This window comes from Anguilla rostrata, chromosome 9 (genome assembly GCF_018555375.3).
Source record: "Anguilla rostrata isolate EN2019 chromosome 9, ASM1855537v3, whole genome shotgun sequence".
NCBI classification, from domain to species: Eukaryota; Metazoa; Chordata; class Actinopteri; order Anguilliformes; family Anguillidae; genus Anguilla; species Anguilla rostrata.
In genome coordinates, this window is record NC_057941.1 from 24513663 (window position 1) to 24535744 (window position 22082).

At 44.9% G+C, this 22082-nt stretch overlaps 1 protein-coding gene across 2 annotated transcripts in view; it reads right to left on the reverse strand.

Annotated features, from left to right (window-relative positions):
* hlcs (holocarboxylase synthetase (biotin-(proprionyl-CoA-carboxylase (ATP-hydrolysing)) ligase)) overlaps positions 1-22082 on the reverse strand; it is a 36761-nt gene that overhangs the window by 14169 nt on the left and 510 nt on the right. For both annotated transcript variants that reach the window (XM_064351211.1, XM_064351210.1), the window contains exons 2-6: positions 21625-21768; positions 18240-18402; positions 16692-17725; positions 13599-13781; positions 5303-5574 (exon numbers count right to left, since the gene is read on the reverse strand). In XM_064351211.1, the coding sequence (XP_064207281.1) occupies positions 5303-5574; positions 13599-13781; positions 16692-17725; positions 18240-18402; positions 21625-21768 (1796 nt within the window). The remainder of the gene's footprint in view (positions 1-5302; positions 5575-13598; positions 13782-16691; positions 17726-18239; positions 18403-21624; positions 21769-22082) is intronic.

A 22082-nucleotide genomic window follows, 5' to 3' on the forward strand; every position in this document is an offset into this window, starting at 1 on the left:
ATCACCGCTAACTGCGCCCAGGGAGCATCGCGCCCCGGTAATTAGAACAAGTAGAGAACAAAGACGTACAAAGTAGCACGTCTGGAGATGAGAGAGGGTCGCCACATCATCCCAGCGGAGAATCGAAGCTTTTAAGTCAGGACACCCCCTTTGTTTGCCTCTGGCGAGCCAGCCAGCTCTCAAAAGCTTTTGTTGGGGACCAGCTGAACCACCCCCCAAGGGTCATTTACCCAGGGCCTTGGGTCAGGGATTGGGATAAATGATCACCACCCAAGTCATCCATACGACAAGTGGGAGAGAAGTGGTAACAGACACGCCCAGACTGTGAAAATTTCTCAGTTCTGGATTAGTCCACCGGGCACCTTGTTTGGGACTTCCACAGAGTACGGCTGACAAAAAGAGGATTTGTGTCCAAAGGAACCCCAGTCTCTAGCTTCAGTGCCAATATACCCACCCCCACACACACACACACACACACACACAAACCACATACACACACACAAGCACAAGCGCGTGCGCACACACACACACACAAACACAAAAAACACACACACCACACAAACACAGGCGCACACACACAAACACAAAAAAAATACTCACACCACACAAACCGCACTTACACACACAAGCACAAGCACACACAAATACGAACACACAAAAGGATTCCTCTGTTATTTCATATCAAACACACCAGACAAAGATGTTATAACAGCAAACTTCTCAGAGGAATTGGCCTGGTGTTGGTGAAACTAAAATCAGTCTGCTTTTTGTAAGCACTAAGTATGGTGCTCTAAATGCTACAGGCAATATTGAGGGCAGTGTTGGCAGTACATTAATGCCAGCTTGGCCTAACCCTTTGGTCGTTCCATTTCTGTAATTCTTCATTTACAGCTGATATTCCATTTATTAAGGCTAAAATGAAAAGAACCCAGTACTGCGTGCCATAAAATCAAAGCTTTAATTTTAGCACACAACTTGCATTATTTGACATATTGTGATTTCAGCAGTCACCACCTCTCAAGTGCAATCACCCACCAATATAAAAGACAAATATATCAGAAATTAAGAGCTTTTAGAGATTATTCCTCACATCAATGCTCATTTTAAAAACAGGATTTGTGGTTATTAGCATAAGCATATTTGTATCGATTGGCCAGGGGCAAAAAAATAAATAAATAAAAAAGACGTCATAATCAATAGAAGTAAAAAAAAACTAATCTGCAAATGTGATTAATTGAGCTAATCCTGTTTCCTGAAGAGCGCTGCCAAATTATCCATTTCAAATAGCACTCCTTGCACTGATCAATGAGAGCTGTTCCCCTGCAACCCTGCACTGCGAGGGCGTAATTCCCATTTTCCACAGCGCTGCAGAACCCGAGGCCGGCGCGTTTCCTCAGCCAAGAAGCGCGAGAAACGCCCGTCACCAGGAACACGCCTCCCCCCGAGCGGCGACAGCCTTACTGACGTCTCTTTGTGGCAGTGCAGGCCTGGCATACATCACAGCTCCTGGTGCAGCGAAGTGCCCCCCCACCCCCACCCACGCATGTACCGCATGTTTCTGCTTTCCACTTCTCGGCAGTCATCCACAGATACTGCTTGTAGACTCATTTAATGCACACTGTTTTTCTCCCACTTCTTATGTCTGTCTGTGTTATCGCCCGCAAAATGAACAAAGGGCGGCCTTCCTGCAACACCTTGGATTCCCTTTAATATTTTACATTATATGCTCCCCCCACCCCATCTTGCCACCACTTTCCTACCAGCCCGGTTTCAGCTCGTACGTAGGCACTCACTGGAGAGGTTAACTTTTAACTTTAGCATGCCATGCCAGATGTCGGGGAGAATATGAAATGAGACTTTGAGCATCTGCTTACAATTTGACATAATTGCAGGTGGAGCATGCAAGGTCAATTGGCCCAATTTTATTTTGTGTACAAACCTGCAGCAGTTATTGCAATGCTTTTCTTTTTACAGGGTCGGTATTTTTCACAGGAAACAGGACCTAATTCCATACTGTGTCAGTTTTGATTGTGGATTCCCTGTCAAAACAAACACTGATTGCCAGCTCTTTCGCCAGACAACCACTGCATTTTGACCGGGAGCACCCCTTCCCCCTCGCAAGAGCGGGGCGCTGTGCTCCCCTTTTTTCAAATAAGGCCCTGTGTATGTTTCTGGCCCGCAAAACTATTTCTCCTGGGTTACATAACAAAACTGCCGATGCGGCGTTTTTAATAGGGAAGTCTTACAGTAGCCTAAATGTACACTTGGTGGACTGGGCAGCTGCAACCCCTTGGCAATATGTTCCTTTTAAAATAAATATAAAATGTAGATGTAGGGTTTACACAAGCAGCATCTGTCTTAGACTGGGTGTCGTTTGGTTATAAATCCGCTTTTACGGAGGTCCAGCAAAAGTTCCCTTTTCAGACTCTACATCACCCTCCACCGAATAAAATCAGAAAGTAGACCCGTGGGGCGCTACGTATACTAACTTGACAACTGCACGAGAGACAGGGAGGAACACTGACAAAAAGAAGCAAAGTGCTCCAGGCGCAAAGGATCGGATTTTCTTGAACAGGAAAAGCATCATTAAAACGGCTACCGGCGTAGCCGCATCGCGTAGGAACACCGTGGGTCTTATCCTGCCTGCTCACATGTGCTTAACACATAAACACTTCCACACACTTAGCCACCACTCTGGGAGCCAATTGTCCTTAACAAAACAGAGCGTTTAAAACCACTGTCTGATCGAACCCGCCGATGTTGTTCAGAATAGGTATGCTTCGCACGAGCCAGCGTAAATATTCACTGGAGCAGATAATTAACGCAAATAACCCATGATCACGTTGGGTCGGACATGCCAGTGACTGCACGGGGAGCTTCCTTTCAGCTGAATGTGACAGATCTAATTAAAATGCACAATTTTGTGAAATAGAAATGCTGTGGAAATGCTAAAATAAGTGTGCAGTCTTGCAGGTCAAACGACTACCTGCCGCCGCTGCCTCGACGCAGAATCTCAATGTCTATATTACTGCAGCTGATTTGGGAAAATTGGGAGCGAGGGTCCGCGGTCAGGCTGGCAGACCAGCCGAGCGAACTGCCGGGGCATTGAGATTCCAGCTCGGTTGTGACCTTGTGAGAACACGATCCTTCTGTCTCGGCTCCCTATTATTAGCTGCTCCTGGCCAAACAAAAGCCTAATACTCTGGACAAACAGACGGCTCCCACCCGGCCAGCGCTGCTGTCAGTAGGCTATTAGCCTACAAGTCTTCATCAGCTCCCCAGCATATAGCTTATATAGCAGTTTACCCCTCCTCCAGTAAATTTTGATTTCAAAATTTACTGAATTGTAATTATGGTCAGCTTTAAGAGTTCTGATACGCAGAACAATGAAAATCACCCCCTTAAATACAACAATTGATACGGGACAGTCCCTCGACCCCCCCCCCCCCCCCCCCCAACCCCCATTTCATTTTTATTTCTCACCCTGGTATACATCGGGACAAGGAAAAGCCTATTTTCACTTCTCCATAGAGAAGCGCTGTTGCTTAAAAAAAACACTAATTCAATATTTACGATTTTGTAACAACAAAACATTTTATAGTATCACATTTTGCATCTGTTGCCAGTGAAAAAGTGAAAAACCATGGACTAATTTTTTTTATTTAAAGTACAACTATGTATATTTTCCTCTTTCATATTCTGTGCAGTATAGCTATGTCTTAAATCACATTAGTCTCTTTGTTCTGAGAATTCCTACTTTAACACAAAGGCTCACTCTGTTAATGGAATATTATAACCAACTATATAAAATTTGAATTCCTTAGCATGTTATCACTGTAGTTTCTCATACAAAAAAAAAAAAGATTTACATTGGAATGTACAACTAATTGCTGTTCATTGCCAGATCAATTATATCCATGAATTATGCAGTCTATTTCCACTTCCTGTTTCAGGTTTAGTGAAGAAAAAATAACTGCACTTAAGGCTAGAAAGTGTTATTATTTCTACACTTACGCTTGGCTAGAGAGTCCCTTCCCCTCTTTATGCATTGGAAATACTCCCTCTTGTATTAAATAAACAGTTCATAATAAAGGAAACGGTCACTGAAGCAGAAGGGGGAAGGGTTTACTGGTAATACCCCAAAGAAAACAGTGTAAAACCATATACGTGACCCTCTTACGCGACCGGATACGGTTCTCCTGTGACCACCTGCACAATGACAGCACGGATTACCATTATCGAGTTAAAGGGAAGATGGGAAGGTGCCCCCCCCGCCCCAACCTCCCCACCTCAGCCATGATCCAAAAACCATCCTCAGTGAACTCAGAATAGTGCCAACCAGATGGTACTGGCAACATTAGCAGCAAACCGCAATCCAAGACCAGTCATTTGTACTTGTCAATCCCCTGGACAAAGCATCCCAGAAGGTGAAGCTTATTAGAGCATGAGAGAACTCACTGATATGAGGAGGATAACAAAGAAGAACCTTCACCATATAATATTAAATATACAAATATATAAAAAAATAAATTACATGACCCTTATGTGTCATCTTGGAAACACATGAAGCTCAAAAATGAAAGACACTTACGTCAAGAATAATAACATTTAATCAGACCATAGAGTGGGACATCTGGAAATTAAACCAACAATCAAGGGGATGTGAAATCAAACTTTTTGCCTTTTTCCCCCTCCGTCTGCCCCCATATCCCCCCCCCCCCCCCCCCCTTTTCGTTACCTTACAACCTTAATGACAACACTGTCAGTTCCAATCACTTCAGCACAGGTCTAGAATCCATTTTTCAAACTTTATGACAGGTCTAATAGCTTCCACCTGTTCCTGGGATCCTGTCTGTTGACTGGCAAGTTCCCAGTAAGATGTGGAGATGTAGACAAAGACCTCTATTAGGTGCAGCCTGCTTCTACTGCTGTGAGGTCATTCAGGCATTAAATTAGTTCCAGCCCACTAGCCTGCCCCCCAACTGCATGGTGGAGCGCTCTCTCTCTCTCTCTCTCTCACAAACACTCTCTATCTATCTCTCTCACTCTCAAACACACACGCTCAGTCTCCCTCTCTCTGACTGCATGGTCTTTTCAATTACGTAGTGATAAAACTGATCACTTTGTACTTAGTGACTAACAGTTAAGCCTATCGCAGCCCAGGAACTTTAGTTGTTACACGAAAATACTGCCTGTCAATCTCTCACAGCAGCAAACACAGCGCAACCCGGCATCGTTTGAACACCCCTCCACCCCAAACCCCCACCCCGCCCTGCCCCCATGGCCTGCAGCTATACATTACCCCTCCAGCAGGTCCATGGTGGTGGGGGTGACCTCGGCGTACAGCAGGCTCCGGCCCAGGGTTCGAGTGCGCAGGTTGAGGCGGTACGTCTCCAGGCTGAACTGCTGGGAGACGACCTCTGGGGGCTCGGTGACCAGGGCAAGCACCCCCTCCGGTAGGACCGGCTGGGGCTCCGCACACGAAACCACTTTCAGCTTCACTTTGGGGGACTTGAGCAGCCCCTCTCCATCCACCTGCCTCTGCAGCCAGTCCAGCAGCTGGCCCCGGCATTCCTGGGAAAATAACGCTTCATCATTATGTCCTCCACCCCACCCCACCACACTGTCATTACAGCATTCAGACTTCACATTCAGCGCCAGCCATTTTCTTTTCTTAGCCAAGCATAATGACAATTTAAGTGACACATCTGACAACTCTGATGTCATTTGGGAGAGCCGCGCAGCTTGATCCACGATTTCCATTGGCCAAATATTTACTTTACAGCAGTTAATGATATAAAGTGCAAGCAATTGTTCAATTATAAGACAAGCGACAATTTAAAGCATGCACACTTTAATAAGGGAATTTTAATACTTCTGAACAGAACAGTAATAATGAGAACAGAAAAAAATTAATGGTATGCTTTATGCCAATCAAATTAAAGGACATAAATTAAAGTTTTGTTTTCTTCGGGTTTATTACAGTTTAAACTTTTTTCAGTTAAAAAAAAACATTACTCAATGTTTTAAGTCAAATTTAGAAAATTACTTCATTATGACACACTACAATTAAACAACTCAGGCTTGAATGAACAGTTATTAAGGAAAACTTATTTTTCAAATGTTTTTATTTAAAATAGACCAATAAAGATTGCTTTATTTATTTGTTGATTTATTTATGTGTGTGTGTGGACAGGCTTTACAAGACAATTCTTACAAATATTTAAAAATAATTATGAGACTCAAGTCCTTTTTACATTTAGAAATCCTTTATAACTTTTAGTTATAAAGTACCAGAACCAAATAATATGTGGTATTGTGGTAATGTGGTAATAAAAAATTAAAATTGAATGAAACCCTTTCTTCACAAAACAGTACACACATATAATTTTAAACAGATTATCAATCCTACAGACAATTTTAAGGAAATAAAGGAAATTATTTAATGAAGAGGTGAACTATTTTAATTTAAATATATGAATCTATAAAAATGGGTATATATATATATATATATATATATAGCATTCATCATTTATTAATTTCTCAAAATTTGAAGTAAATCTCACAGACTCGCATCACAGTAATCTCAAATACTAGTACTACTATTTTGGCCGTGTCAGTGACAAACATCACCTGAACTTATTTGCAAAAAGAGAAGAGACAGGTATGGATGATGCTACGCTTGAGTAAACATGCGTCCACAGTTTGGATTCTCGGGGTTCTGCAAGAGTTTGTACTCGGTCCCCAGGTTTCTTTCCTCAAAACCTCTGAAACAGTCAGAGCAGTGAGCAAACACAGTGAGTTACGCGTGTTTGTTTAGCTGGCCCCACGGTATCCCTCCAGCAGCATGCGCCAATCTAGACGCTCATCAGACCCGCAGAGCAGCACTTTGTTTAACCTTAACACTGGGGAGAAATCGCCCACGGGAGATCCTTTAAAATGAGTAATGTCATTAGGACCACAGAGAGTCCATCACAGCCTCCGCCCCAGGAAAAGCTCCCTTTTACCTGAGCTGGGAAAAGGAGGGGGGGAGGGGGCTCTCTTTCAAATGCATGGCAAGTCGTGTAAGGGAAAGCAAACGGGCTACACAACCAAAGCACTGGACTGAAGAAGGCATGAGGCAGAGCTTTAAAAAAAAAATCCATGTGTTTTAATGAAGGCACAAATGGAGTGACAGACTCAATGAAAAAGAGGCGGCAAAAGCCAGTGAAACATGATGGGAAATTAGGGAAATACAGAGTGCTCTACCCAGAATGAAACGCATTTGTGTTGGTGGCTGCAGACCTGGTTAAGGTGTACCTCTGAAAGAGGACGTTCGGACATGATTTTCCTCGTTTTGGGAGGGGCACGTGGAAGGGAGGCAGACTGTCCAATTCTTTCATCAAACAAATGAGGTGTAAGGGGGGGGGGGGGGAGTGGGGAACCCTTTCAGTCACCATCTGGTGTCCCAAACTGCGTGATTAGCACTGTGGGTGGGGGGGTGGTGGTGAAAGGACAGGGGTGATAGCCTAATTAGGTGAAATCCATATTTAGGGAATACAGTGATGGTTAATCAATTAGAATCGCTTATCCGCAAGCTTCAATTATCTGCTTTGTGCAAATTACAAAAGGATGGTGGGAGGGCGGTCCCAGGAGACTAATTCAGCCACTGTTAACAAGCGCCCTGTCCCCCCTCTGTCCCTTTCATCTGCGAGGGGGGGGCGGGGGGTGGCCGAATGGGCTTCTCAAGGCAAGGACAATGGGCTGCAGCACACAGCTCCGCGTCTGCTCTGAAGGGCATGTTGGGGCTCTTCTACTGCGACTGCAGCACAATAATAACGCTATCTGAGACTCAGTCCTACAAAGGTATTGATTAAAAACTCCACTGGGTATTACTTAATAAACATTTTGTAGTCCATCCAGGAATCTTGGGCCTGTTATCTGGGAGTTTCCCTCATAAAGACTTAACCAGTGTCACAGTTATGATAGTGTTGTATTTGAAGTAGTAGGCCTCATTTTTACATTTTCAGCGAGTTGGCACTTGAAAATGGTGCAGAAAGAGCTTAGCTAAACACACAAAGCACATCTTCAAGCAAGCCCTTTTCAAAGTATATTTACAATTCTGAGGGTTACCAGACTGGCAAAATCAAAATGTGGCCTTTTCGCAGTTGATATAGTTTCCACTTTTTTATTTTTGCTGTTTAGTAGCAATCCAAACAAACCAAACACTATTTTGGGCATTTGTATTTGTGGTGTGGGGATGGCTGGTTTAAGCAGCCACACCTGCCCTGGGTCAAGCTAATTAGACCTGGCCAATTGGATAATTGGTTAATAATTAGATAATTGGCCAGGCTAATTGGACCCAGGAACAGGAGTGGCTGCACCTGTGCGTAGTGAGGTAATCACTGCGCACAGGTTAAATCTGCCATCCCCACCCACATCAGGAGCTTCTCTGTCATGACAGTGTTTGAGATCTGCTCACTTGGCTGTAACATCTTGCCAAACCCTCGTGGAATAAATGTGGACTGTTTTGAACATCTTCTCCCTGTGTCTCTGTGCTGGAGGGCCCCAAGGAAAGCCACTTCGGTGGCCTGTGGCAGGCGTGTTTGCCACAGTGGCGCCCAACGTGGGGCTCCTCCGGCACAGCAAAGAGGCACAGGAGGGCCAGCCAGGAAGCACACTGGACGAGGGGCGGCTGAGGTGTTCCCGATAGGGCTTCGGGCGGATCCTCCGGGCCAAAAATGGGGAGCGGAAGATGACCAGGGAGGGGAAGGAGGCAATCCTCAGCTGGGACGCTGAGGAGCTGCACCTGGCCGAGGAGGCAGGTCAGCGACGGGCGGTGCACGAGAGGTGGTCGCGCCGTGAGCTGGACTTGGCCGGGAAGGCGGGTCAGCCACGGGCGGCGCACGAGCGGTGGCCGCGCCGTTTTGCTTCCTTTCTCGTCCGTTTGGTTGTTTTTAGCTCTTTGTTTTGGCCTGGTTGGTTTGCCCGGAGCCCATGAGGGGATAAGCCTGCAGCCGCCCGCCAGCAGAGCCGACTGGCGGCCACCACAGCCACGAGGGTTCCTGGTCCCCAGCACCACAAGGCCAGTCCACCAGCCCACCAGCCCAGCCACCCCACCACAGCCCCTGGAACAGCCCAAGCCGGTGACGCCCCCACCAGCCAGCAGAGCAGCCCAGGACTTCCCGTGCTCCAGGAGGGAGGAGGAAGAAGGGCTGCCTTGTCGTCCGAAGGAGGGTCACCGCATGTACTGGACTGTTCCGGGGCCACCCACCCTGACTTTTTTTTTTTAATTTTTTAGCGTGTTTGGAGTGTTTTGTTTTTGTTTGTCTTTGGCTTTGTTGGGAGTGTGGGGGTGGGGGTGGGGGGAGTAGGCTTCGGCCAGGGATTCTCCCTGGCCTCAGTTTGGCGTTGGGGGTATGTGGTGTGGGGATGGCTGGTTTAAGCAGCCACACCTGCCCTGGGTCAAGCTAATTAGACCTGGCCAATTGGATAATTGGTTAATAATTAGATAATTGGCCAGGCTAATTGGACCCAGGAACAGGAGTGGCTGCACCTGTGCGTAGTGAGGTAATCACTGCGCACAGGTTAAATCTGCCATCCCCACCCACATCAGGAGCTTCTCTGTCATGACAGTGTTTGAGATCTGCTCACTTGGCTGTAACATCTTGCCAAACCCTCGTGGAATAAATGTGGACTGTTTTGAACATCTTCTCCCTGTGTCTCTGTGCTGGAGGGCCCCAAGGAAAGCCACTTCGGTGGCCTGTGGCAGGCGTGTTTGCCACAGTATTATTTTAGTGTGTGTGGAACTTTAGACCTTTTGCGGGTGACCAGAACTGTAGGAGACACACCAAGTACTCTACGCATACTGCAGAAACCACAGAAACCGCTAGCCAAGTTTTTGGGTGCTTTTGCCCTGAGGATATCCTCAGTGTATCAAACATTAAAACCAGGTCATCACTCATTTCATACAGTTCCCTCCTTTTCCCCCCATTTTCCTTTTTTAGTAGGAGTCCACAAAGGTCAAGGCAATTTTAAAATGTCCCCTGAAATCAGAAATAGGCCATCGCTCACGAGATGCAAGTTCTACTTCTTACATTCTTTTTTAACAGCAGTCTGCACATACTGAGGAGGTCCATTCTCGAATCAAAAATAGGCCATCGTAGCTCACTTGATACAGCCTCCTCCTTTGTTCGGTTTTTAAGAAATAAAAAAAGGAGCAGGATTTCCTCTGGGACTGAGTATGCGGATCAGTTTGTGCCCTGCCCACTGGTCTAAACGACAGAACGTGGAGGGAAAAGTAAGCTCTGAAAGCCTTCGTGGAGGGGGTGGGGGGAGGGGGGACATGGCATTTGGGTGCTTCAACGTGCCGGGCGAGAGAGCGTGCGATTGGCCAGAGAGGGGGAAACCCACGGTCCTCCGCTGGGACAGGCGTTCCTCTTTCCAGTGCCGGCAAGGTGCACAGACCTCTCACTATTTGCCTCCCCCTGCAATTTTCACCCCCAATCTGGAAGCAATCCCACAGGCAGCCGCTTTCATCATCCGCGTGTTTGTTGTAACAAAAGTGGCTGAGGGCAGGGGTCAGAGGTCAAACTGAACTCAAAACAAACCCCATGAATTAAAAAAAAATAAAAATTATACTACAGTTTTTAGTTTTCGGAAACACTGCGCATTGTGCCTGCCCAAAAGGCCAGCAGGGCCAAGTGGGTGTACAAATGAGTAACTTAAGTTGTCAGAGCCGTTCAAGTGACACATGGGAAATGATCTAAAAATGGGTAAAAGTGCCTTGTGCAGATACGAAAGGTCTGTAGTACACCCTTCAGTTAGATGACTGAAACAGCACTGTGTGAAAGTAGAAAAAGGCAGTCAACTTCAGGGTGTTTCACCCACTGTTGCTTGTAATCAAGTAAGATCAGAACTCAAGCCAAAAAAATTAGCATAAGTGTAAACATCTGTAGAAATTACTTATTTCTTAAAGGTATAATGTTGAACCTAGTATGGTCCTTATATCTACTAACTTTAAATGGGTGATTAATTCTTTCCCTTAAAAATACAGTGCAAAATCAATTTTAATATACGGTGGGAGTTGGCTGCCACCTAGTGGCTATTTAGATTTAATGCAGGCAGAGTACATATTTGTAGTACTTGATAAATAACTTATTTCAGGCAAAAGTAAGGGAGTCCAAGAATACATATCCATTTTTGCACCTAAAGACATAAGTATCTTAATTTTTGAGGGCTCTCTTAAGTTCTGATGACTGCAGCCAAATGTCCATTGAAATAATTTTATATAAAATTATTCCAATCTAATGACCATTTATTCAAGTCTAATGAAATATGGGTATCTGGGTTTAATTCATTGTAACGTGGCCCAGCATTTCTTTTTTCAGAAATCTGTACATATCAGAAGCCCAGTAGAGATCCACTGACATTCTAGTGAAATTTAGCAGATAGCTTCCTGGTGATGCATCTCCCACACTGATTAATGCAGGGTGCACATTGTCCACATGTCCACTTATCCAGGTAGAATCTCACCTGTAGAGCTGTCACCGATGATAAGTTATATCATCGCTGTGAATGGTATTACTGTGGGGAGGGGGGATTACTAAGCATTTATTGTAGCAGGCTATTCAAACCACAGCTTCCCTATAATCACTTTCCATGCAATTACACATGGAAACAGGAGGTGACACTCCTACCCTGTCATTGTGGAGCCATTTTTACGTGGCATTCTAACGGCAAGACATTTAAAACCATCTTTACTACTATCAGTCAACAGTATGATGGCTATACGGTGATAGTGACAGCCCTAGTCACCAGTGGAAGAGGCCAATGTGAATATCAATGGGCCAGAGGACCTCACAGAAACAATGAGGGGGAATCAAAACCCAGAGGTTCGAGGAGTGGTTGACATCTCTGGGCCAAAAACGTCTGGCTGCAATAAAGCCCGCTTCACAAGCCCTTCCCTTAACCCTTTGCTGACTGCCATCTTCCACCACATGGCTCATAATTGCCCGTGTAAATGTTTATTATGGAACCAAAGCAGAGAACTGGCCGAGACAGGTCGGACATATGGAAAGCATTTTGGATTCTTAATGTATGCAAATGTATGTCCAATATGCAACAGCTTACAGGGATTATACGTCCAGAGGGCCCATCGGCATACAACGGACCAGAATTTGATGCAAAGACAAACAGCGTCGGTGGAAGATGGTTTTGATTCCCATTCTTCAGAATGCTTCAGCAGACAAAACCAACTTAAGAATGTACAATTCTTTTTTTGTTTGTTTAACTCGTCATGAAAAAAAGAGGAAAATTGGAGAATGTCTAAAATCAAAGGTTGTTTTCCAACACCAGATTGTGAGAAAAATCACCTTCAGAGTCAAGAATAAACCAAAGGAGACAAAGCCTCTACGTTGTCTGGATACTTCAATCCAAGGCATTCCTAAACTTGATAAGCCTGCAAACCACTGTCAGTGTTTTATTATGACCAGTCAAACCTATAGAGTGAGCTATAAAGGTACAGTTCTCTTTCTGGCATTCTTTATAAAATTTCAGCTTTTGGTAAATGGTAAATGGATGGTAAATGGACTGCATTTATATAGCGCTTTTATCCAAAGCGCTTTACAATTGATGCCTCTCATTCGCCAGAGCAGTTAGGGGTTAGGTGTCTTGCTCAAGGACACTTCGACATGCCCAGGGCGGGGTTTGAACCGGCAACCCTCCGACTGCCAGACAATCGGTTTACCTCCTGAGCTATGTCGCCCCTTTTGTGAATGTTTTTGGGGTCAGACAGTTCCTGTGTATGTTTTTGACTGGGTCAGTTTTGTGGTTAAAAAAGTACATATGAGATATTTTCAGTTTAATGGTGGCTTCACAAAGGCATTCAGTTCAGAGTTTGTGGTCTAAAGAAAGAAAATACAATGAAAATACCTTCAAAGCAGTTGTACAGTAATATTACGCCTGTAGAGGACGGCATTGCATGTACTACACAATTATTCCACATGAACGTAAGTTTAATATCTTTTTGGTTGGAACGATTTCTGCTGGCACATGCAACCTGAGACTACTGCACTCAAGTTAATAAGAACCAGCACAATAAAAACACTGAGACTTGTGTTCATAGTTATAGTGAAAAAATTCTATAAAATCAATCTGTTTACATGTGCAGCCTCCGGAAACATAACATTGCTGTAAAAGCTGCTTTGCAATTAGTGAAGTGTATATATTTGCTTTACACCACAAACCTTAAAATACTCTATATCTGCCATGGTAAAGCTGGCAGGTCAGAGTGAGGTCACTTCTTTAAGTATCTAAAATATCCTTCATCGCACACAAACATGTCCGGGACAATCAAAAATAAAACAACAGAATGAAAAAATTTGTAATATTAAGAAACATATGTCAACAATCGCTGTGACACTCATCGAATACAGTTATACTGGTAATCCATTTTATGAATGTACACTGACTTATTGATGATCATAAAGTCTGCTAAATAAACTGGAGTAACAAGCTGCAAAGAGTGCTGAACTCATCTCCAGAAAAAAACAAAATTCTTATTTGTCTAAAATGATTAGCTGGTGGATGGGGTCAGAGTTCAGGAGGCAGAGCTTTACCTGAGAGGTGGAGAGGAGGTAGACAGGGCTTGGAGGAGGGGCCTGGCTCAGCTCACAGCTCAGTCCCAGGTAGCTCAGCACTTCGGTCAGAACCTCGTAGCGCCGGGCGTTGCTCATTTTGAGCTCGTCAAAATCCTGTGGGGTCTCCACTTCCTGGGAGTCAGGCGTAATCTCCAGTCGGACCTGTCAGAGACAGAAGGGAGTCGGTGGATCCAGCGGCAGGGAGCACACTAGCATCACATTACAGAGACCATAGTTCTATTCGGTTTAAAGGGGAATTGCACTTTATAACACTTCTGCTTCTCATGACTGATATTGTCCTTCTAATGAATGTGTCGCCCTTCATTTTTCAATTAGTTATTTCATTATGTTAATATTTTACGCTGTTTTGTTGTTTTCCTTTACAAATGCAGGAAGTAGACCCAGGCAGTTTAGTGTCGAACTCGAGGATGCATATCATTGCGTGACTTCTGATGTGGGAGTACCTGCAGACAATAACATTAGGTTGGTCGTAGAAATAGTGTTGTATGACTACTAGCTACCGAAACCGAAAATGTTTGAGGACGAAGGAGATTTTGTTTTTGATCATTGGATTGTTGTGCCCTATCGATTCGAGCTGGAATACACAGAAGTAGAGCTGGCTAATTTACAGGCTGATTGTGCGAGAGCGAGAGTGAGTGAGGAGCGGGCCGAGATTGAGGAACCACAGGCTATTCCCAGGACAAAAGGCAACTGGTGGTAGACATCCTATGTATCACAGACAGATGCAATAGCATTAGCCAGCCCGAATAGTACCTACCTCGAGCGGTTCGACCAACGATGGGAAAACGGTGGGTACAGCTCTAAGCTTCAGACGGTCACCTTGGTATTTGGTGCCTTCAAAGTGGTCGCTGCATACCCTTAGTCCTCGTTTGCGAACTTCTTCGGCTGTTATGTTGGGGTGTCTGATTACATCCAGCCATGTCTGGCACAAAGTTGCATCACGTGGAAAACTATGAAAATGTGCTTTCAAGTCAAGTTTAACAGGGGCATTATAACAACCGGGTACAATGCACCTCATTATTACACCGATATCGCATCAAACAAAAGCTAGCAGACGTTTGTTCGATTTCAACGCGAAGTTAACGGAATGTTTTGCTTCGCTTCTTCTCGATTTTGCCGCAAAACGAAATCGAAGAAGAAGAAAAAAATGGAAACCGGTCCACTATGTAGAAAAATAGGTCTTTATTTCTAACGTTAGACATTTAAAATGAAATAACTAATCAAAAAATGAAGGGCGACACATTCATTAGAAGGACAATATCAGTCATGAGAAGCAGAAGTGTTATAAAGTGCAATTCCCCTTTAAGTTTTTTTGATTTCTTCAGTCTTTGCCCGTCATTATATGGTCTTTCACTGGCAACATTCTCTTTTCAAAATTTTTTTCTTTATTTCATTTTTTTTTACAGTGTACGTGTGTTGATTACAGACAGACTGAAAGTTACTGGCCAAGAACTCTGCAAGAATGATCCACGGAGTGAAATACAAGTTCAGAATAAACTATGGAAGGCACCTGCAGAGCCATTAAAGGCAAGGCACCAGTGAGAGGATGCTGAAAGAGGAGCAGTGGCATGAGCCTCTGATGACCCTGCTTCTGTCACTTTTAATGAATATGTGTATCTATCAATGTATGGGAAAATGCATGTTTTACTGTACAGGACCATTAACTGCCATTGTTATAGCTGAATTAGCCAATGCCAGTCACTCAATTAGTGCAAGTGGTCACTGGCCATCCAGAGTGGTGCCCATTTGGTGCTAGCATCCCCAGGGATGGGCAGCTAAGGATGACAAAGTCTCCCCAGCAACCCCCAACTTGAAGCATCTCAGACTCGTATCTGTGTGGAGCCCAACGTGGGAAATGTACTGGGATGAGAATCAACAGCTGATCCCGGGAGTGTTAGAGGAGAGCACGCCTGTCTGCCCCCTCCACAATCAATATCAGAGATTTCAGCAATAAGATAATATGATAGGACAATCCAAACTGGACAAATAATAAAAGAAAAAACTGGCAGGTATCTGCAGGACTTTCACTTGTGTCTACAGGTCAACTCAAGTGTGCTTAGATGGAGTTTAAACCTCAGGTTGATAGACATACACCAAACAGATAACATTGCTTTCATGGTTATAGGTGGGAAGTATCAGACCACCAAAGCCCCTAATTTTCGAGACAAAAATGTTTTGCTTAGTGGGAGCCCCGCTTGGCCTTCATAATTCTATATAGCAATACCTATATAACAACAATAGCTGTGGGTGTTCCAGTGCACCGATACACAGACACCCACACAACACAGACACACACACACAAAGGCCCTATCACCCACTGAGAGCCAGTGCAAAGGTGAAACAGAGCTAACTACAATCAGAAAAAAAGGGGAACTGCTACCCATGGCACAAAGGTTTAACAAGTCACAGGTATAATAGAGAAAGGAGCTGTGTGGATTTAAACAATAGGTAAATGGTATTGCAGAGTTAATCCAGAGGACTGTATTATACATTGCACAGTGGGATATGTGATCTGTTTTTTTTTTCTTGCTTAACAAGTTTTGCCACTTTGCTGAGCACAATGAGGGTTATATAAGCGTTTTGGTAGGCCAGTGAGTAAGGCAATGCACTAATCTGGACAGTAGAAACTGAAAAACACAACAGTGTTTTTCAGTTTACCCAGCTTTGGAGCAAAGATGACAAATGAAATAAGGCCAATATTTTTCTTTTTCTTATAATAGTATCCATCAGTGCAAGCCTTCCATTTTTAGGAAGGCTGGAACATTCTTCCATTTGTTACTAAGCTTAGAACAGGGCATACAAAAATGTATCAGCAATTCTTTTGCAATCTTTACCTATTCTGGCCAATGAACATTGCCCCTTCTGCAGCAATGTCAGAATGGCTGAACAGAAACTATTCACATTCATAGAATATTGTTATATATAATCTTTTGTTATAATGAATTGGTGAATCTGTTGACTCTTATTCAAAATGACATCCTAGTGCTGTGGTGTGAACAGTCCCTCAGATGGTTTGGGGGTAGACAGACAGGACGCCTCCCCAGCGGGTACCTGGCAGAGTATGGCCTCCCCTCCCTCCTCTCCGTGCGTCACCCTGACGATGGCCATGTCCCGGACGTCCCCGCGCAGCTCGCCCCAAAGCTCCACCTGTCCCGCGGAGTCGTGGGCTGCCTCCCGCTCAAAGGCCCTCCCGCTGGCCACGACGCTGAGCTCCAGCTCGCTGGAGTCGGCCTTGGTGAAGCTCAGCCGGTGCACCCGGTTCCTCTGGCCCTCCCGGCGGACCACGGACAGCGGGCCGGGGCAGAACGTGGAGCCGAGGCCCAGGACCTTCCCACCCCGCTCCAGGTAGGCCAGGAAGCGCTCGTGGAGCTGCGGGGTGAGGGCCTCGTCGGACGCCAGCACCAGCAGGAGGGCGCTGTCAAGCCAGGGCTCGCTCAGGGCCTGCTGGGGCCGCAGGGGGTAGATGGCGTAGCTGTCCGTGTCCACGCACTCGGCCAGCACTGAGCGCACCTGCTCGAACCGCACCTGGCAGCCGCCCGCGTACACCACCACGTTGGGCGGCTTGCCGCTGGGGTTGACCCTCCTGGCCTGGCCAGCGAAGCCTTCGCCCTCGCTCTCGCTCTCGCCCTCCCCCTTCCCCTCCCCCTCGTCCCCGCCGTAGTCGTCGGGCAGATCGGGGATGTTCTCGGCCGAGGCGAACTTCACCGACAGGATGGTGCTGTTCTCCAGCTCCTGGCACTCGTGGCAGCTGGACAGGTGGAGGTGGTGGGGGTGGCCCTCCATGTGGCTGCCCCTGGCGGAGTCGCAGTCCCCGTCCTCCTCCTGCTCTGTCCCCGCGCTACGCCCGCCCTCCGAAACGCGTCTCTCCTCCAGTCCCCGCTGGCCCTCCGTGGGCCGCAGACTTCTCTCCTGAGCCACTTGTGGCGTGACCCCTCCCCCCGCCCCGCCTTTCTCCTCCTCGCACGGCGAAGGTTCCGATAGCACGATTTCTGCCGGCAGTTCTGAGATGCGCTCCGTGTGGTTACGGATCTCCAGCCGTTTCTTCTCAATGAGTTCCTGAAGTGCAGAGTCCCTGAGGAGGACAGCTAACAAGACACAAACAGGGGAAGAAATAGTCAAAGTCAAAAACATTCACAATGCTACAGACAAAACCGGGCTTTGAGTTCCATTCTTCTTTTCAGAAGTCACATCACACAGAAATGTGAGAATATTGATCTAGCTGGCAGGATTATTTTTACAGTAGCTATGAACTATAATAGCTATGAGCTATAATTTCTCTATGGATCGGCCACGGATCATTCGGAGCCCTGCATTGCACTAAACATGCCTCATCTGCAGTGTTGCAGTGACACATCATGAACAGTCAGCAGTTAGGCCATGAGGCAAAAAATCTGCAATGGAGATAATAGGAAAGATAATCACTCATGCAACCCCTATTGTACTGCAGCCATCGCTCTTCCGCACAAATGCCCGCGTTTGCACAACGAGCCGATCTACACCCGAGCAGCCAGTCCCTGCACAGAATCACAATGGCACAAATACGGGGTGCAGTGAATGAAGCCTCACAGGCAGGCTTTATGTGACCGGCATTCGACTCACAAACTATCTTTTCAGGTATGAGGCCATGGTCCATCCACAGCCGGTCTTCCATGAAGGCCACGCCCAGCCGGCTGAAGTTCTCCACGCTGGCCTCTGCCACCGCCTTATACGGCTGACCAGGGCTGCAGGCCAGAGGTAAACAGTAGTCTGACCACTTAAGCACCTGGACAACAAAACAAAGGAATGATTAATGGATCTTCACACTACCAGAGATACAGTCCTTGCCAAGGGTAATACTATCACAATTAGAAAAAGGAATAAAAGGAAAACAAATATCGGCACTTACTACGAGGAGGTGTATTTACCACGTCAACACTGTTGTTTGCTTTATTACTATACAACTATACAACCAAAAAAGTTCAGAGTTATATCGAAATGAGAGCTGCTTAATTTTTCCTGCGATCAAATACATGATCGAAACAGCTTTTCTAATGCAGATTTCTAAAGTGGAGTTCACAGTGGAACCTTACCAGTAGGAAGAGAATGACAAGGCTGTAGTTGGTTTAATTTCACTACATTACAGTTTTTATAGACTTGGTATTTCTATAGAACAGTTTTTAAAGCCTTTCAATTTTACCTGCCTTTATTTGTATAAAAACAGAGATTTATCTAATTATCATCTAATGAGAAACATCCAATGTCAAGGTAAAGCTGGAAGCAGAGGCGTCAGGGGGGTGCGGGGGGTGCGGACCGCACCGGGTGACACCATCAGAGGGGGGTGACACTGAAATGACTGGCAATAAATTTTTTGTGCAGTGTTCTGTGTAGCCACGAGTTGAAACAGCTAATTTCTCCGATGCAGTTTTCTGCCGGTTGATTTAATTAGCGGTATTTATGTGAGGAGAAGCGCTTTGTCGTTTAAATTCATAACAGGCAATTCGTAGAACCCACACGCGCCCACATCTGCCAGAACACCCCCCCCCCCAACGGTCGACCGCACTGGGCATCAACAACACCACTGGCTGGAAGAACTACATTTCTATACAAGTGTTGTAATGATGGCCACTAGCCACTCTGTGGCTGACATCATGTTCTCAGTGAAAACTGGCAGTAGGTGGGAGAGGAGAGATGAGACCATACATGACGTCCTACTGAAACCATAGGAGTTTGTCAGAATACAGAGATCAACCACTGCCATTCAAAGCATTCAGGGTTACAGGACAACGCATGCTTCCTCTTCATGCGTGACTCAGTGAAAACAGCTGGAAGACATAAGATTTTCTGCCTGAGGTGACAGCTCTTCAAGGGAATAAGTTCTCCATAGCCAAAGACAAACCCCCCCATTCCCACCCCCACGGAAGGCTATGGTGTTCCTTCAGGGTTTCTTTTCTCAACAGGCCTAGTTATTAAGAGTCAAGAGAGGTACTAGACCTGACTGTAGCATCTAATCTGAGCTCAGGGCACAAAGTCATTTTTTCACTATAAAGTGACAATGTCACTAGTCAAAAGGGGTATTTTCTTAAAAATACAAAATTGAATTTCTAAGATCGCAGTAACTGAAAACACCTTGGAGAATTATTCTATTCCTTGTTCAGATGGCATGGAATGATCCAAACCTATTTCTGTGAACACTGAAATTGAGATATATATATATATATATATATATGTATAATACTAATTTATGACATGTGCAATATTAAATAAGTGTATAACTATTATTTGACACATTGTGAAGTTTCTAAATTTAGTCTTAAATTTACAATCTCGAAGATTTCAGTTTCGTTCTCTTTGGCGGTACCAATGGCGAAAAGCAGTAATTGCAGATGTGTTTTTGGACCTCACTTCCCAGAGATCCAACCAGAGACTGTAAAAAAAATACACACACTCATTCATTGTCTAACATTAGACTAACTTAAGCTGCCTTTACACTGCCGAGCCGGGTTAAAATGCTGTAGCAGACCTGGGGTAGAATTAGTGATGATCAATTTCCACAGACGTTCTTTATCCACCTTTTGCCCGGTATGAACATCTTTACACTGCAGAGAAGAATTTGCGGGATTCGCTGCGGCTCGTATAATTATGTATCTCGTGCACACTAAACAGTCTTTCTCGTGAATGATTGTTGTGTGATATTTTTGAAACAACAGCCTTGCAAAATGTTACCGCTGGTGTTTCTGGTTTTGCTAGCAAACTGTTCGAAAATAAAGCGGAGCTGGGTGTTAAATTAGCAATCAGAACAAGAATAATAAAACAAAAACAAAGGAGATTTCATCAAAAAAGGGCAAGGCTGAAGTATCATATGAGGAAGCGTAATAAAATAATAACGCTAATCCATACTGCTGTATTCTTTTATTTCGTTTTCTCCGGTTTGACATCTTTACACTGAAATCAGACCTGGCTCTGCTCCATACCCCTGGATAATGCTCTGTGTAAAGACGGCTTTATTCCGATCATTATAATATATTGATGAACTTGATGGCAATGTAAATAACGGTAACATTAAGGCCAATTCAGATCAATGATTCGCAACGAGACGAAACGGTTTTAGGATGTTGCAGAGAAAATTGCAGCGGTGTGAACTGGTTAGTTGCAGAGCGTCTGAAGCCGTTGCCTGAGGTCTCAAAAGACCCACCTTGTCAAATCGCCAAGTGCAGTTAGAACGCTTGACATGGTCCGGTAGCTAGGGTTAGCTGTGCAAATAGCTAGGCTATGTAATTTAGTAATGTTACATTGTCATCAAATGTAATACGAAATCTACATCAACAAATAATATGACCTCTCATGTTACACAAAAACTTTTTAGGGTTCCATAATGCCCCCCTTCCCTATTGTAACGCTAGCAGACACCGGAAGAAACAGTACACGGCTCACGCGCAAGTGAGTTGAAGAGCGAGGCTGTTGCGTTAGCTCCGTCTTCCCTCTCTGGCGGACCAACCACTGATGGGTGATGGAAAACGTGTCACTAACTATGCGCCGCTTGTTTTTTCCCCGGGAATGTCGCCACAGACACCCAGTTCTAAATGGTAAATGGACTGCATTTATATAGCGCTTTTATCCAAAGCGCTTTACAATTGATGCCTCTCATTCGCTAGAGCAGTTAGGGGTTAGGGGTTAGGTGTCTTGCTCAAGGACACTTCGACATGCCCAGGGCGGGCTTGAACCGGCAACCCTCCGACTGCCAGACAATTGGTCTTACCTCCTGAGCTATGTCGCCCCATCATAAATTTAATCATAAATTATTATATTAATAATAATATAAATTAATATAATAATAGTCTCAATCACCATTGTGTTACCTAATTCGGCGATAGATAGTGACTAAACAGACATTTATTTTAATGAAAATCTTCGAGATTATTACTTTAAGCAATCCAACCAAACACAGGTTTCCTACCACCTCTAGGAGAGGTACAAAAGACAGAAAAATAATATCAGCAAACCATACCTTCTTGTTTGATGAGGTAGGTGTAGCAATGTCAATTCTTTGTCCAGATGCTGCCTCTATGATGAAAGCAATGTTTTCTGTCCTTGGACCATAAGCCAAAGATGATCCCAACAGCAATGTCCACTTACTAATGTCATCGCAAGCCTAGAAACAGCAAAACAGTCTTAGCACTTGTTTTAGTTTGCGAACATTAATGTCACTACCCTTTTGCAAGGCAAATATCCCAGCACAGCTAACAGGCAGCAATCGTTAGCATAACCAGTTTATTCATTAGTTTAGCGAGCTACTTAACATCCCATACTAGTGTTCGTGTTACCTTAAATGCCCCCCAAAGCCACATGCTCAAGCGTTTTTTATGTCAATCACAATCGCCACAGATCTGTAACGTTAGTCATCATAACTAGTTACACGCATACATCTAATTCAATTACCCAGAACTGAAACGATAGGGGGAAACA